Source organism: Dioscorea cayenensis, unplaced genomic scaffold, assembly GCF_009730915.1.
Source record: "Dioscorea cayenensis subsp. rotundata cultivar TDr96_F1 unplaced genomic scaffold, TDr96_F1_v2_PseudoChromosome.rev07_lg8_w22 25.fasta BLBR01001025.1, whole genome shotgun sequence".
NCBI lineage: Eukaryota > Viridiplantae > Streptophyta > Magnoliopsida > Dioscoreales > Dioscoreaceae > Dioscorea > Dioscorea cayenensis.
This window is the reverse complement of record NW_024087416.1, coordinates 13494-29912: the sequence shown is the minus strand read 5'-3', so window position 1 is coordinate 29912 and position 16419 is coordinate 13494. Positions and strand designations below refer to the sequence as shown.

General features: G+C 30.3%; 3 protein-coding genes across 3 annotated transcripts; 2 read left to right on the top strand and 1 right to left on the bottom strand.

The window, feature by feature from the left end:
* The first annotated feature begins 3475 nt into the window (after nucleotides 1-3475).
* LOC120255486 (S-adenosyl-L-methionine:benzoic acid/salicylic acid carboxyl methyltransferase 3-like) lies at nucleotides 3476-5231 on the top strand. Its single transcript, XM_039263302.1, has 4 exons — nucleotides 3476-3599; nucleotides 3686-4081; nucleotides 4150-4425; nucleotides 4527-5231. Exons 1-4 carry the CDS (start codon nucleotides 3522-3524, stop codon nucleotides 4899-4901), a joined length of 1125 nt encoding a protein of 374 aa, XP_039119236.1. The 5' UTR covers nucleotides 3476-3521; the 3' UTR covers nucleotides 4902-5231.
* Nucleotides 5232-5680: 449 nt separating this feature from the next.
* On the top strand, nucleotides 5681-6532 carry LOC120255488 (BAG family molecular chaperone regulator 5, mitochondrial-like). Its single transcript, XM_039263305.1, has one exon. The coding sequence runs from the start codon at nucleotides 5788-5790 to the stop codon at nucleotides 6394-6396; it is 609 nt and encodes a 202-aa protein (XP_039119239.1). The 5' UTR covers nucleotides 5681-5787; the 3' UTR covers nucleotides 6397-6532.
* A 6394-nt stretch (nucleotides 6533-12926) lies between these two features.
* LOC120255487 (S-adenosyl-L-methionine:benzoic acid/salicylic acid carboxyl methyltransferase 3-like) lies at nucleotides 12927-14772 on the bottom strand. The gene is made up of 4 exons (XM_039263304.1): nucleotides 14698-14772; nucleotides 14196-14591; nucleotides 13373-13642; nucleotides 12927-13301 (listed from the first exon to the last, which is right to left on the bottom strand). The coding sequence occupies exons 1-4, from the start codon at nucleotides 14770-14772 to the stop codon at nucleotides 12927-12929; spliced, it is 1116 nt and encodes a 371-aa protein (XP_039119238.1).
* Between the last annotated feature and the right edge of the window lie 1647 nt (nucleotides 14773-16419).

The window sequence follows — 16419 nt, the reverse complement described above, 5'->3', positions numbered from 1 at the left end:
TGGTTAGATTTCTCGTGAATCTTTGTATTATAGGATTTTGTATTTGATAAAAGATATTTATAAATTTGAAATTAGAAATTTTTTTACATTATAAATATTTTAATGATTTTAAGTACTGTATTAATTAATTTAATTATTAATTTTATTATTAAATTATTTATCAAATTTATTAGTATATTTATTTATTTATTTAATTATATTTAATATTTTTTAAATTTAATTTTTAACCAATAAAAAAATTATTTTGAACTTTTCATATATTTTTAGCATTTTATTAATGATTTTAATTATCGCATTGATCATTTTAACTCTTAATTTTTTTATTAAATTAATTATCAAAGTAATTATTAAATTTATTATTAAATTTTATAATTTTTCACTCCACAAAAATATCCATAAATATTTAATCATATAATTTTGATTTCCACTATATGTCATGAGTTATGGATTTGAAGAATTTAAAGATAAGGGATTTGGTTTACGCCGATTTGGCCGTAAAACCAAATCCTCGATTAGATGTAATATGAGTTACGTTGGTTTTTGAAATCGCGTCGAACCAAAGCACTGGATTTTCGAAAACCCGATGAACTCGAGCTTACATGTAATCTCAAAAAGCCTCCAAACAAAGTACTTTCTCAAGAAGCTGATCTTACGAAACATTAAAACACACACAAACAATCATACAAGAGAAAAAAGACACATAAATTAGTTATTTAGTTTGACACAATCTTACCTACATCTAGGGGGCCAAAGTATTAAATAATAATTAATTTCAATAATTAATTATAATAAATTAAAATAAATAATAATTAACATAAATTGAGTAATTTAACTATTAAATAATAATAATTAAACTAAATAATAAATAATAATAATAATAATAATTTAATATACATATTTTATTAGATAATTCAAGCGAAATGATAATTTTACTCTAATGTAGATTTAATTAAACAAATACTTAATAAAAATATTTAATTATGATAATTAAAGTAAAATGATAATTTTATCTTTATAAATATTTAATTAAATATTGTTACTTAAATTAAAAAAATATTAAAAATAAATTTTATATAATTTTTAAATCATTCTCGTTTTTATTACTTATTCTTATTCACATCTCAAATCAATCGTCCAAGCGAGTGTATAAAGCTAGTGTTTGACAAGCATCTCTTTTTGTTCCAGATTGTTCCAGTTTTTAGATTATTATCAAGCCTCCGATAGTGTATAAGAATAGTTGATCCTCCCGCTCTTCTAGTCAGGCCTGAGTTGTCAAACGGTGCTTTTTGCCTGATTAAATTATTATCTTTCTCTTTGTTCCAGTTTTTATATTCTTTTGCGCTTGCTAGTGGCGTGGCGTTCTTGGTGGATGATGCTCTCACGTTACTGTGTACTAAAGTCGCGCACGTTGCTTGTACCATCACCAATCATTCCCTCCACGTGTCCCCCATTAAATCCAGCATCTTCATTACTCTCATCAACATCCACCATTAATTTGTAAGGAACCATAACACATGACTATGATAGAAATTGAAAATTGCTGATGCTCCTCATAAAATAATTCGGTGGATTTATTTAATTAACTAAATAAAACTAGTTTGTTTTTCTGTGTTTTGCATAAATATATACATAAAATATATACATAATATATATATATATATATATATATATATATCATTTTAGATGATGCTTGTATGATGGCTTAAGGGTAGCGTATAGGTTAGCTTAAATCAAGCAACGAGATTACCGTTTTATATATTTGATTCATATTTTTTTTAAGTACTTTTTCATTAAGGAATAAATCATTCCGAGCAGGAAATATTGAGAATATATGTATATGTATATGTATATGCATATAAAAATATATATGTATATACACTCTCAAACGGAAGATTAATACATCTACAACAACAATAAGCAGTTGCCCATTAGTTTTAATTATTTGAGGTTAGTTAAATGAATCTTTTCCTTTCAAATTGCTCTATGGGCCCAAAAGATTAAATAAATCAAATTATGTGATATCATTATATAAAATTTATGCTAAACACTTTTTAGCTAGGTTTGCCTTTTTTTTCTTTCTTTTACAATCTTTTACTTGGAGAGCTTTCATCTTTCCTATAAGACATTTACAAGTAGTCTAATTAAAGATATGCCTATATCTTCATTCTTTCTTTTTTTTAAAATGATATTTAGCCATCAATTTTATCCATTTAATTTTAGTTGGCAAGGTCGGTTTGATTTTTTGTTCTCATGCGATTTCTTTAATTAGTCGAGCCAATAGAAAGTATGTTCAAGGATATATTAAAATTTATCTTCATAACTTATTTGTTTGTAGTGGCTTCTTTCTTGCGTAATGAATAAGATGGAATTAGTCGTTGATTAATTAAAATTAATAGTTAAGAGTTAATTAGGAGTTTACTAATGAATAGTCAATTAATAATAAAAAGGTACTTAAATTGATCATAAACCTCATTGAACGACGGTCTTTTAATATAACAACTAATCTTTTTTATTTTTTTTAATCAAAGCAATACTTTTGTAAGAGCAAATATATATATATATATATATATATATATATATATATATATATATATATATATATATATATATATTATTGTGGTGAGCTCAGTTAAATCTTATAATGTGGTGCAAGTTTCTCTGTGTTCATATGCATATTTCCTTAGCTAACGCTCAAAGAGATTACATAAAATCAAATTTAATTCGCACCACTAACTCATATATAATTATTTATTAACCATTACTGAAAGTCTGAAAGATAAAGTAGATGAGATGAACATATATATATAGTTCTTGAACTTTTCATTATTCTTACAAGTGTGTGCCGGCCTTTAAATTAAAAGTGAAATGTTTTATTATTAGATGATTACCTAATCTAATGTCCTTAATTAATATTCCTCTGTTTCACATTGATTTATATGTATAAATTAATCTCTAATTTAATTAATTAATTATGTTGACTTCTGTTTTGCTCTTAATATAATTTAAAGAGTACTACTCACCACAGCTAATATTTGGATTTAAAACCTTTGCCTAATTGCTAATCTAAAGAGTACTAATCACAAATCACAATTTGTCTTGCGTGCATTTTTGTTAAGGTTGTGTTTCACACGAAACAATTGTAGTCCACACAACATGGTGTGCGACTTAGTTTCACGTCTATCCACACAAATGAAGAGATAGTTTAATTGGTGCCGACTAATTAAGAACTTATCCATATAACAAAGTCTAATAGTCTTTGCTCTCTTACTCAAGTCATCTTCATCAATTCTTAATATTATCAAATAAAAAGTGCAAGATTCCAATGAAAAATGTGAACAACATGAGATCACATCAGAGTGATGAAAGTGATGATTTCATATATGCTGATATCACTACTAGTGATCTCATCAAATTTGGACTCATTTTCGTTACGTGGTCTATAAATAGGCATGAAGAAACCCCAAACGTTGCACACCATCAAGAAAATCAAAGTCACAAGAAATCAATCATTCAATATATTCATGATGAAGGTTGAAGAAGCTCTTCACATGGTTGGTGGTGCTGGAGACACAAGCTATGCCTCAAACTCAAGACTTCAAGTACTTACAGTATTAATGTTTATGCTTTCATTAATTTCATGCCATTCTTGCACACGCATGATTAATTTTATTTGTTTATTCAACAGGAGAAAGCCATAAGAAAAACAAAGGACATAGTGGAGAAAGCTTTGAAGAACATCAATGGAGAAGTTGTGTCAAAGAGCTTGGTTGTGGCTGACTTGGGGTGTTCTTCAGGGCCGAATACATTCCTTGTGATATCTCAGATAATTAGTGCAGTAATGGAGGCCGGATATCAAAAGGCAAAGGAGATAGTGTTTTTGCTGAATGATTTGCCAGGCAATGACTTCAATACAATATTCAGATCACTGTCTTTGTATGAGAAGAAGGTTAAAGAAGAGAATGGGGATCAAGTGTTGCCTTATTTTGTTGCTGGTGTTCCTGGTTCCTTTTATGGAAGACTCTTTCCTCGCAATAGTCTTCATTTTGCTCATTCTTCTTATAGTCTCATGTGGCTCTCTCAGGTATATATATATAGTATTATATTTGTTGATTTATTAGATTAATTAATTATATATTAATGTGCATGCAGGTTCCTGTAGGAATTGATCATCAGAATGGTGGAGTTAATATTAACAAAGGGAACATATACATCTCAAGAACAAGTCCTCCAATTATATCAAGGTTATATTTAGAGCAATTCAAGAGAGATTTCTCAAGCTTCCTCAAGCTTCGTTCTCAAGAGCTTGTCAATGGAGGACAAATGGTTTTGTCCTTTTTGGGCAGGAAAAGTTCAGATCCATCCAAAGCTGAAGTTTGCCATCTTTGGGGTTTGGTAGCAGATGCACTCAACTCCATGGTTCAAGAGGTATATATATATATATATATATATATAAACATGTCAATTGTCATTCCAATTGATGATTTGATTTAATTTAATTTAATTTAATTTGGATGAGTTGAACTTAGGGAGTGTTGGAAGAAGAGAAGGTGAACACATTCAACATGCCATTTTATGCAGCATCAAAAGAAGAAGTGCAACAAGTGATACAAAGTGAAGGATCATTCTACATTGAACAAATGCAAATACTTGAGTCAAACTGGGACCCATTTGATGACTCAGTTGATGATCAAGCCTTTGATAATGTGAAGAGTGGACACAATGTGGCCAAGTGTATAAGAGCAGTGTTAGAACCATTACTTGTTGGCCATTTTGGAAAACAAGCCATTGTTGATCAAGTGTTTGAAAGGTATGCTCACAATGTGGCCATGCATCTCCTCAAAGAGAAAACCAAGCACATTGTCTTCATCTTGGCTTTGAAGACAAAGGATCTCAACCTTTAATCAATTAGTCTTTAATCAAGCACATCCATTAGTGCTATAATTATCATTATAAATAAATAGCTTATTGTAGTTATATATAATACAAGCTTTGCTTGTTTGTACTGTGTCATGAGGTAATACCTAATGTTTTAGAACCTGCCCGGTTCAACTGGACCCTGCTAGGTTATTGGGTTTGGTTTTATAAAAACCTAAGTAGGGAATTGACTTGACTAAGTACCCAATGAACAAGTCGAACCAAGTCAACCCTACTATGTGTTTATAAGGAGATTTGAAAATTTATATTGTATTATCTTTTATTTACTATATTAATTATATTTTTATTTGAATTTATATTGTAAATTATATTTCACTATTATAACATGATTGTTATGATTTTTTTATTTTGGATATTAAGTTGATATTTATAAATTATAAAAAAATTATTTTTATTGAATATTTTGTATTATATATTTTTTTAAAATTTTTAATTATATAATTATAATTATAAAATTATGTATTATATTCATACCATGGTTGCACTCGGGTTTCAGAATATTGGTTATATATATATATATATATATATAACTTGGGGCCTATTAGAATCTTTCACAAGTGAGAGTTCAAATCACAGATACTGAGATATTTCAGAAAATGTAAGTAATAATTATGTACAAGTAATTTCTCCCCCCACATATGTGCAGACCCATTCCTATTTGCCCCATCGAGCAACTCATCTTGCCCATTATATATATATATATATATATAAATGTAATTCAGGGATAAAAAAATAATTTTACTAACTTAAGAACAAAAATAAACATTCTGTAAAATTCCAAGGACTAATGGCGAAGTTTCACACTTAGCATATAAGAACCAAAATCGAGAGACATACAAAGAAGCAAAAGCTATGAGCTTCTTTTTCTATTACGAATCCTCATTCTATTCCACCCAAAATGACCAAAATGCCCCTCACAATCCCAACAATACCATCATCTCAATTCCCATCGAAACCCCCAACGAAACCCTAACCCCAATTCCGATCCCCGTCGTCTCCCCCGCCGCCATCGCCGCCGCTTCCAAGATCCAATCCTCCTACCGCTCCCACCTCCTCCGATCCCTCACCCACAAGATCCTCGCCATCGACGCTGACGCCACCCGCCTCGAAGCCTTGATCCGCCGCCAGGACACCGTCGACGCCGTACGCCGTGACCCTCGCGAACGCGCTAAGCTCGCCGAGGCTCTAATGGCGTTGCTCCTCCGTCTTGACTCCATCCCCGGCTTTTACCCTTCCGTGCGTGACCTCCGCCGTGCCACCACCCGCCGCGTCGTCGCGCTTCAGGAAGTCTTCGACGCTGTCGTTTCCGCCCCCGCCGCCGTCGGATCTGATGGGTTTCCACCGAGCTGGGATGAGCTCGTCGCCGAGATCTCGAGAGACGACGACGACGAGGAGGAGGAGATCATGGTTCCGGCGAAAAAGGGATTGGAGTGTTTCGAGAGGTTTCTAGCTGAGGTTTGAGTGTTGAGTAATTTGTGAGTTTTTCAGGGTGTTTTCTGTGAAAAGTTTGTTACACTTTGTAATACTAATTATTATTAGGGTTGGAACTACAAACATGTATATAAATAATTAAATATCAGTCTGGCATGCTTTAAGGCAAGAGAAATTGTTTATATCACTCTCCAATTTTATCCTTTCAATTTTTTCATTTTGATAAAAAAAAAAGCTTTTGTTATTTGTGTATTTAAAAAGCTTTCGGTATTTGTGTATTTAAAAAAAAAATTTATGACCGTTTATTTTTAAGTCTTTTTGTCAGAAAAATAGATGAAAACCCTTAGTTTCTCGTTTCAAAATATTAAACAAAAATATAATATATTGAGTAAAAACTTATGTGGTTACAAGTAAATACTAAACAAAAAATATATTAAATAAAAAATATATTTAATAAACATGAAGTATAATTTGTAAATGGGACAAAATTAAATTTGTTAGATAAAATAAATTGATGGAGTGAGCTATAAGGACTAAATAAAAGAGGGATTGGAGAGAATATTGAAATGTCAGAGGGATTGCAAATAATATTTAAAAAGTTAGAAGAACTAATAAATAATTTTTTCTTATTATTATAATTAAAATTATATAATAAAAAGACAGAAAAATGGTACTTGCAGTGCTCTGCCGATGAAACTTATTATTTTATTTTAATTATTTTATTTTTTTCCAAATGAAACAAGCTGTATATCAATTATGGTAATTTAATAATTTTTTTAAATAAATTTTTTCCGTCATATAACTATAAAGGAAAGGAAATATTAGTTTGTATATGAATCAGAGACCATAGGGAGTAAAGTTTTGAGTTCTCATCCAGTTGCACTTTGCACTAAGTTATTATAGAATTTGATGTGGACTAATTCAAATCCACGTAGCACTCCACTATCTCACATCACACCCACTACTCACATTACACCCACTATCTCCCTTTGCACCCACGATCTCGAACACGTAAAGTACTTACATAACTGTAAGTATACATCTATAAATAGCCTCCCCATTTAAGTAAGGGGAGGACTTTGGGGGGAGGAAGAGGGGAGCAAAGGAAGACAAGTGTTTCTCTACTGACTTAGCCATCGGAGTGTTTGTGGGGAACACTTCCCACACTGCTACAGGTCTTGGCATCTGAAGAAGGAAGAGACTCCGACTCCTTTTGTTCGATCTCCAAGTCCAAGTTCGAAGTTCTACAAGTTTGAGGTCCCCTACAAATTCACTGTTGTATTCCGGCAACAACAGAATTATTAGTCGTTTTTCAATTAACTTTCAATTTAAACTTAAACTTATTTAATATTTGAAGTTTAAATGTTCACAATTTAAGCATCGAAGGATTGAACCCTCTACAATTTTTGTAATTTAATTTCTTAATTAAATAAACTATTATTCCTCTTGAAATATTTAATTCATAACAAAATATATTTTAAAAAGATCAAAACTTTTATTCAATTAAACATATTTATTCGTATTATATATCAATTTAAGAAATATAGTACCAATATTAAGATATTAATTTATGATCAGATTTTTTTTTTTAATGAAGTGGATGCACCATAACCAAATTAAAATAAGAAACAAATATAAATACATATGTTAATTTTAACCATTAGTAATAATTAAGATGTTAGATTAATGAGAAAAATATCAAAGAAACATTGAAGCTTCTAGTCTATTTCTCTTTAAGTACCAAACTATAGATAGCTAAAACATGACGTAAGATTAATATGGGATATATACATCGCAAGGCCAAATATTTAACTAAAATGATTTTATATTCTAGATACTAGAAAGCACTTCAAGAATAACTGAATAAATCATCTACAATTTCTATAACTCCACAAAATAGCACACATGCCATGTAAAAAAACCATTGCAACCATTCTGAATGAGATTGTCTAAGTCAAGATTTTATTTTATTTTTAGTCTAGTCAATTAAAGATGACAATTTTAATTAGTATTATTTTATATGGTTAAATTTTTTTTAAAAAAATATTATTAATTTAATTAAATCAAAACTTAATCAACTCAACAAGAATTGAAGCAACCCAAACCAAACACCAAGTTAATTGGTTTCACTAGAATAAAACTAAACTCAAAATTAAAGTAGACTCCACAAAGGCAAAGATGACAATGAAAGCATGACAAAGGGCCCAAAAACTTGAGCTTCAACAATAATTCCAAGCAATCAAGTCAAGCTAAAGCCAAGACCAAGTCTCATTGGAGCATCTTCAGAGTGTCTCCTATTTCATATGTTTATCATGGTCAAGCAACAACTTAGGAAAAATACAAGCATGTTGTGGGCTTATTTTCCATGTAGAATATTTATTTTGGTTTTTTCAAAACCAAAAAAATTAATTTTCATTTTTGAACTAAAAATAAATATAACAAATCAAAAGATTTTTAAACTAGCAACTATATCATAATTTAAAAAGTAACTTAATTCAAGCTTAACATAAATTAGCTATAGAGATATTAGTTATGAACTCATTATTTGAGTTACATAAGGTTTATAAATACAAGAATCGATTTGTCACTTATTTATTTATTTTTTATTTTTTGATATAAATAGATAAATCACAAGCATTAAAAATAAAAAAAAATAAGGTGCATAAAAAAATATGATTAGTACGAATAGATGACCAAAATAACAATAATATAAAATATAATAAACTACAAACAATGATTAAGATCTCAAATACAAAATAAAACTAACAAGTGTCGCTATCGATCAGAATCAAAGTGATGACAATTAGTATAAGAGTCAGTCAAATATGAATAAACTGAGATGGGAAGGGATACACCACTGGATCACTTGCTAGATATTTTTAAGAAACCTGTTTACAAATTTGTCTCTGTGATTTCTGAACTACAGATAACTAAAAACAACAAATATTATTAATTCTGATAATAATTGAGATTTGAGAAATGGCTGATGTTCGTGTTTTTAATCGAATATTCCAAAAGGTCACACTCATAAGGAGGCTCCAGACCTTTTTTTAATTTGTCTGGGTTCAAGGTTAGTTAGCCAAGAGGTACATGCCTCTGCCATGGAAGGTGGGTAACGTGTAAACATTTTCAATGTCTGGGCTCAATCCATGCCTCTGTCATGGCGGCTGGGTGATGCATCAACATGAAAATCTTGCTTAAATAATTCCAAATACATTCATATGGCAAAGTCACACTGTCACACCCTGAACTCGAGTTCATGGAGCTGGGGCGCCGACAAAGCGGCCAGTACACTCTGAGTCAGAAACCCATGTAGGCATCTGAGATCTCAAAGCACGATCCAAAAAGGAGCAAAGAATCAAACTCGAGTGGATTGCAAAAAACAATATAAAACTTATACAAATAAAACATAGCCCCTACAAAAACCGGGGACTTAATACATGCTAATACTCGACGATTGCCTAACGATCCCGCTAAGCTATCCCCCACTCAACTCTACTCTTGATGCGAAAAGATATTAAACAATAAATTATGAGCTTGACGTAGAGTAAGTACCCACTAAAAAAATTATAGGGATCATTTTGCAAAAATAAAAAATTATCAAAATCAGAAATCAAATTTATTTCAAATAAACATAGATGTCAAACCAAGCATATAGATCTCCCAAACAACTATTGCCAAAACAAAATAACAGAACTCATATATTTATCCTCAGTGACCGAGGCGAATATCGAACTCATAAGTTTACCCTCGGTGACCCGGAGCGAGTTTATCGGAGGCGTTATTCTTCACCGACGGAAAGCGGTGGGAAACTATAGTTTCTATATTAGAGTACATGTCGACACAGTCAGTGTTTAACCCCCAGTAACAGGGTTATTGCAAAGTTAGTTTGGGGACTACGAGTACTTTGTCAAAATATTTCATGTTCACAAAAACAATAAACTATCAAAAATTCATCTTGGGCAAAAATGCAAGTAATTTGCGATCACATGATCTCATTTTTATCATATCAAAAATAATCCGAGTTAATTGAATCCAAACATGAATAGATAATAAAAGAAAAAAACACAATAGTAATTAATCAGAAAGTAAATAAATATATGGAATTCAAAAATTAAGTAATCCAAATGTTAATAAATTATTTAAACCTTTCAGATAATTCTAATCCAAAATAAAATATCATTAACTAGAACTTTAAAAATAATTTAAAAATAATTCCAAAAAAATAATAATAAATAAATAATTCAAAAATATAAATAAATACATAAAAATCATTATTTTTCTCAAAAATTTTTAGTCGGATGTTGAGAAAAACTAAAAGTATATACATATAATATAGTTTATATGTAGGATACTTACCTGATTAACAGCCAGATTTTTGAATTCTTACACCAATCGAGTATTTCTCAGGAAGTCCTAATTTGGGAATAGCCCATCGAATTACAAGTAAACAAATTCTAAAAATTCACACGAATGCAAAAAAACAAAATCAAATACTAACAAAATTACCAAGGTCAAGACCAATAACCAATTCACCTACAAACCTTAAGATTAAAAATCGGCGTAGCTTTTGCAAATTCTAACCCAAATCAAAAATTTCAAACTTATGAGAAAACTAGGCATCTTCATCTAAAACATATCCAAACCTCACAATGATTTGAGACCTACAGAATTTAAGTCACCAGTATTAAAAATCATACTTATGTAAACCAACAGTTTCAGACATGCCTATTCCAATAAAAAAATATCTCACAACATATAACTTCAAAAGTAATACAATCTTACTGACAATAAGATAACTCAGAAATGAACAACTTTCATGTTTTTTTTACCTTATCCAATTCAATCTTCATGATCATCAAAAATGACCATAATTCTTCAGGCTATGCACAGAAATATCATCCGAGACACTTATACCAATAGGGTTATATCTCACAAACTACAGATGCATAAAATCTGAAATTTTGCAGGTATTTAGGTAACATTAAACTATATAACTTTGTTATATTACTCTTCTCCAAATTCCATATACAAGACCATCAAATTGTCTAAGAAATCGTTATGTTCTCTGCAGAAATAGTATTGAGCACACCTATAGAAATCTGATCATATCTCACAATTTACATGGCAAACAATTCTGAAATTTTTGCAGAGTCAAATATAACATCGTCTTATATAACTTTATTATATAAATATAAATCTAAAAACAGAACTTACAATTATGAAAAATAATCAAAAAACTGTTCAAGGGCTGAACAGAAATCACATCCACGTCACTGCGTCTAAAAATTTATAATTTGCAGTATACTACTCCAAAAATTCTGAAATTTGGTAGCAAGCTAACAAAGATCTCGATCTACAATTTTTTTCTATTTTTGATCTCTTCAAATTCCATCTCTAGATCTTCGAAATAAATTAGAGATCTCTCTTGTGCTACTATGAGGGACTTTTCGAATTTTTATCCTAAAATTAAAATCAAATAAATTCTCACCAAACCCTAACCCTAACTAGTAACATGTCACAAACAAGCATAAGAAAGAGCAATAACAAAATAACTCGGAACCTTATCTCAACAATAATAGTGAAACGAAATCCGTGACGATGAGACCTTTCTCCCGTCCTCGTCGCTGACACCACCCGCAAAAAGGAAGAGAAAGAGATGAGGCAAGTCTCTCTCTCTCTCTCTTTTACCCTATGATCTAAAACCTAAGAAGCTAAAGAGACGGTTAGGGTTTTGAAACTAAGCAAAAACAAAATCAATGGCTAAGATTAAAAAGTAAAACCAAGCAGTTAGGGATTAAAAGATAAAAAGCGATAGCTAGGATTTGATTAAGGGTGGGGCTCACACACCTGAAGAAACTAGCATCATTGGTTTCCACCATCCAATGACAAAGGACACAAATGGTAGAGCAAAACTATTATAACCTTGCAACCACTTATAAGCAAGAATATTACTTAGGGTAAGAATTTTGTTATCTCATGCCTTACAGATAAGTATATTGATTTTCGAAATACACGTCACTTTTTAAAAATTGTCTCCAATTGATCATCGAAGTCCCCAATCAATGAAATTTATTTATTTATTTATTTATTTTTGGACAAGCCCAATCACTGAAAAATTCGTAAAAGAACTTAACTGAAAAGCCTTGGTTTTTTTTATAAAATTCAGTTCTTTTGGTCCTCAAAATCAGAGAATAGGAGCTGGATAGAATATTCCTTGCTGTTTAATGCATAGCTCCAGGTCTTTTTTATAAGCAGGCTAGCTAGGTATTAACCATGTATCACACAAGAAAGTGGTGGAGTCTCCATCCCTGATGTTTAATGGAACCACACAAGCTCAAAATGTAGGCAGGGCATGTAAACTTCATCTCTTGTTTATCAATATGCTATTCATTAGATAAAGAAAACCAAGTCTTCGAAGACAACTCAAGAACACTTCATTTATTCTATTAGGCATAATTGGTAACAATAAAAACAAGTAAAGCCCTTGTACTGATTAAAGGAGCTATTTATTTTAAATGATAATTATAGCATTAATGGGATGTGTATTGAAGAATTAGTTAGTTGTTGAGATCCTTTGCCTTCAAAGCCAAGATGAAGACAATGTGCTTGGTTTTCTCTTTGTGGAGATGCATGGCCACATTTTGAGCATACCTTGCAAACACTTGATCAACAAAGGCTTGTTCTCCAAAGTGTCGAACAAGTAATGGTTCTAACACTGCTCTCATACACTTGGCCACATTGTGTCCGCTCTTCACATTATCAAAAACTTGATCATCATCTGAGTCATCAAATGGGTCCCAGTTTGATTCAAGGATTTGCATTTGTTCAATGTAGAATGATCCTTCACTTTGTATTACTTGTTGCACTTCTTCTTTTGATGCTGCATAAAATGGCATGTTGAATGTGTTCACCTTCTCTTCTTCCAACACTCCCTAAATTCAATTCATCCAAATTAAATTAAATTAACAATACAGAATGACAATTGATATGTGCTGTATTATACCTCTTGAACCATGGAGTTGAGTGCATCGGCTACCAAATCATAAAAATGACAAAGTTCAGCTTTAGATGGATCAGAACTTTTCCTGCCCAGAAAGGACAAAATCATTTGTCCTCCATTGACAAGTTCTTGAGAACGAAACTTGAGGAAGCTTGAGAAATCTCTCTTGAATTGCTCTAAATATAATTTTGATACAATTGGGGGACTTGTTCTTGAGATGTAGATGTTCCCTTTGTTAATATTAACTCCACCATTCTCAATTCCTACTGGAACCTACATGTGCATTAATATATAATTAATCTTATAAATCAACATATATGTAAGAGCATCTTTAACGGTACTTTTGAAAGCATTTAATAAATGTTTGACGATTAAACGCTTTATAAGGAGCACGTATAATGGCACCAATCGCTCAATGGCGGGCCCACTCATTTTTTTTTTTAAATTGTTGTTGCATCTATATATCGATCTCTTCAATATTTATTTTACAATGATAATTTTTTTTATTTTTTACATTAAATTATTTTTTATTTCTTGACCAATTTGAGAAAATATATTTAATTTTTTTTATCAAGAATTTAATCATCTTCAATAAATTAACAATATTTAATTTTATTAAATAGTATTCATTATAAAATATATAATGTGAATAATTGAAATGATTAATAAAATTGTCGTGGATCCCGGATCCAAATTATAGTATAACTTTTATAAAAGATAGTTTAATAAATAAAAATTTAATAGATTTATGAGGTGATATAAATATTAAATTCGTAGATAGTCTAACTATTAAAAATCTCTTAATACTATATATATATATATATACCTGAGAAAGCCACATGAGACTATAAGAAGAGTGAGCAAAATGAAGACTATTGCGAGGAAAGAGTTTTCCATAAAAGGAACCAGGAACACCAGCAACAAAATAAGGCAACACTTGATCCCCATTCTCTTCTTTAACCTTCTTCTCATACAAAGACAGTGATCTGAATATTGTATTGAAGTCATTGCCTGGCAAATCATTCAGCAAAAACACTATCTCCTTTGCCTTTTGACATCCGGCCTCCATTAATGCACTAATTATCTGAGATATCACAAGGAATGCATTCGGCCCTGAAGAACACCCCAAGTCAGCCACGACCAAGCTCTTTGACACAACTTCTCCATTGATGTTCTTCAGAGCTTTCTCCAATATGTCCTTTGTTCTTATTATGGCTTTCTCCTGTTAAATAAATAAACAAAATCATGCATATACATGCATCCATGCACGCATGCGTGAAATTTATAGAAAAGATAAAATTATTAGTAATATAATTAGTTAGTAGTACCTGAAGTCTTGAGTTTGAAGCATAGCTTGTCTCTCCTGCACCACCAACCATATGAAGAGCTTCTTCAACCTTCATCATGAATATATTCACTGACTGATTTCTTGTTACTTTGGATTTGCTTTACTCTGTTCAAAGTTTGGTTTTTCTTGATGCCTATTTATAAATAAAGGATTGAAACCACTTGCAAAAATGAGATGAGCTGTTGTGGTATCACCATATATAAAATCATCACATGCTATATATCATGCATGTTAATTCATACATGTTTTTTAACATGAAGTTATTTCCGTAGTAATCTAGATGGCTTTTTATTTGTCATAATGGTTCTAGATCCATCACGTCATATATTCTATAGTACATAGGCTAACTACTTGGGTTTTTTTTTTCGGCATTTCGACCCCTTCTTTCTTGATAATTAGCAAAATAACTTATTTTTAGTTTTTTAACCATTTTTTCAATGATGTTATTATTTCTTTAAAATCTATCATTTTTAATATTTAATAAAAATTTATAATCAAAGTTGAGATAGCCCGACTGTTAAGGCATTTTTGCTCCTATACGAGGATTTGGGTGTTCAAATCTCACCCAACTTCTGGTGAACAAGGATTCATTATGGATTAGTGGTTATGGATCAGTGGTGGAGGGTCTCCCAATGTATAATATGACATAAAAGTCCTCAATATGAGAGTGGTCTTGCAGTTTAATCTCTGAACAATCAATTCTTTAATGTGTTCAGGTTCAATATTATTGAACTTATTGTTATTTGTTAAAACAAAATTATGAGTATAAATGGAAATCAAAATTTGGAAAAATCACATATGATGTATTTAATTAATTAAAACAAATATATATTAATCCAATTTAAATAAATTTAAATTTAAATATTTGGGAAGAAATACTTGATATTTTAATAACAATATATTCTTTAAAAATAAATGGGTTTTAATAAAAATGATAAATCTAACTAAATGATAACACCATTTTAAAAAGGGTTAAAAAACTAAAAATAAGTTATTTTACTAATTATAAAAAAGTGAAAATGCAAAAAAAAAAAAAAATACCATACCCAATTTACATATTATAAAATGATGTGATGACCCTCACACCATTTTGATAAATGTCATAAAACTTTTTTCATAATTAAAAAATTTTATGAGGCCAACTAAAAATAGCCCTTGCACTTTTTTAATTTGATAAACTTAATGTAGAGAAATTTGGCATGAGGTTTTTTAAGCCCCCACTAAACCACCAGCATACCATTTATCTATTGTAGGTATCGCTGAAATTGTGTGAATGTGCAAAATAAGTTCCACGTGCAAAATAGTACGGATATAAGTCCACAACTGTTTTGTGTGAAACACTCAAACACAGACTTGACAAGAAATGCATGGTCATGTTACTTGGAACAAAAAAACAAAAAGGAAAAAAAGAAAAAAAGAAAAATTGATTTGTGTTGTCATGCATCATATGGATTTTTTTAAATTGCATATATGTAAATTATATACTCAAATATGTATTTTTTTTAAATTACTTATGAAAATACGCAAAAAAAATACCATGCATGGTTCTGTTTTGCACATGAGTTTTTCTTTTTAATTTTGTAATAGTTTTCTTATATAATATTTACATTTAAAACTTTATAAAATTTTTAAATTAAATTTTTTTTCACAACTTTATTTAATGGTTATTTTATAATAATATATTTCGTTTTAGTCGTTATAA

Coding starts and splice junctions, on each gene's coding strand:
- LOC120255486 (XM_039263302.1), top strand. CDS start 3,522: ATGATGAAGGTTGAAGAAGCTCTTCACATGGTTGGTGGTGCTGGAGAC. Junction 3,600..3,685: donor CCTCAAACTCAAGACTTCAA/GTACTTACAGTA, acceptor TTTATTCAACAG/GAGAAAGCCATAAGAAAAAC. Junction 4,426..4,526: donor TCAACTCCATGGTTCAAGAG/GTATATATATAT, acceptor AGTTGAACTTAG/GGAGTGTTGGAAGAAGAGAA.
- LOC120255488 (XM_039263305.1), top strand. CDS start 5,788: ATGAGCTTCTTTTTCTATTACGAATCCTCATTCTATTCCACCCAAAAT.
- LOC120255487 (XM_039263304.1), bottom strand. CDS start 14,772: ATGAAGGTTGAAGAAGCTCTTCATATGGTTGGTGGTGCAGGAGAGACA. Junction 14,592..14,697: donor CTTCAAACTCAAGACTTCAG/GTACTACTAACT, acceptor TTTATTTAACAG/GAGAAAGCCATAATAAGAAC. Junction 13,643..14,195: donor GTCTCATGTGGCTTTCTCAG/GTATATATATAT, acceptor ATGCACATGTAG/GTTCCAGTAGGAATTGAGAA.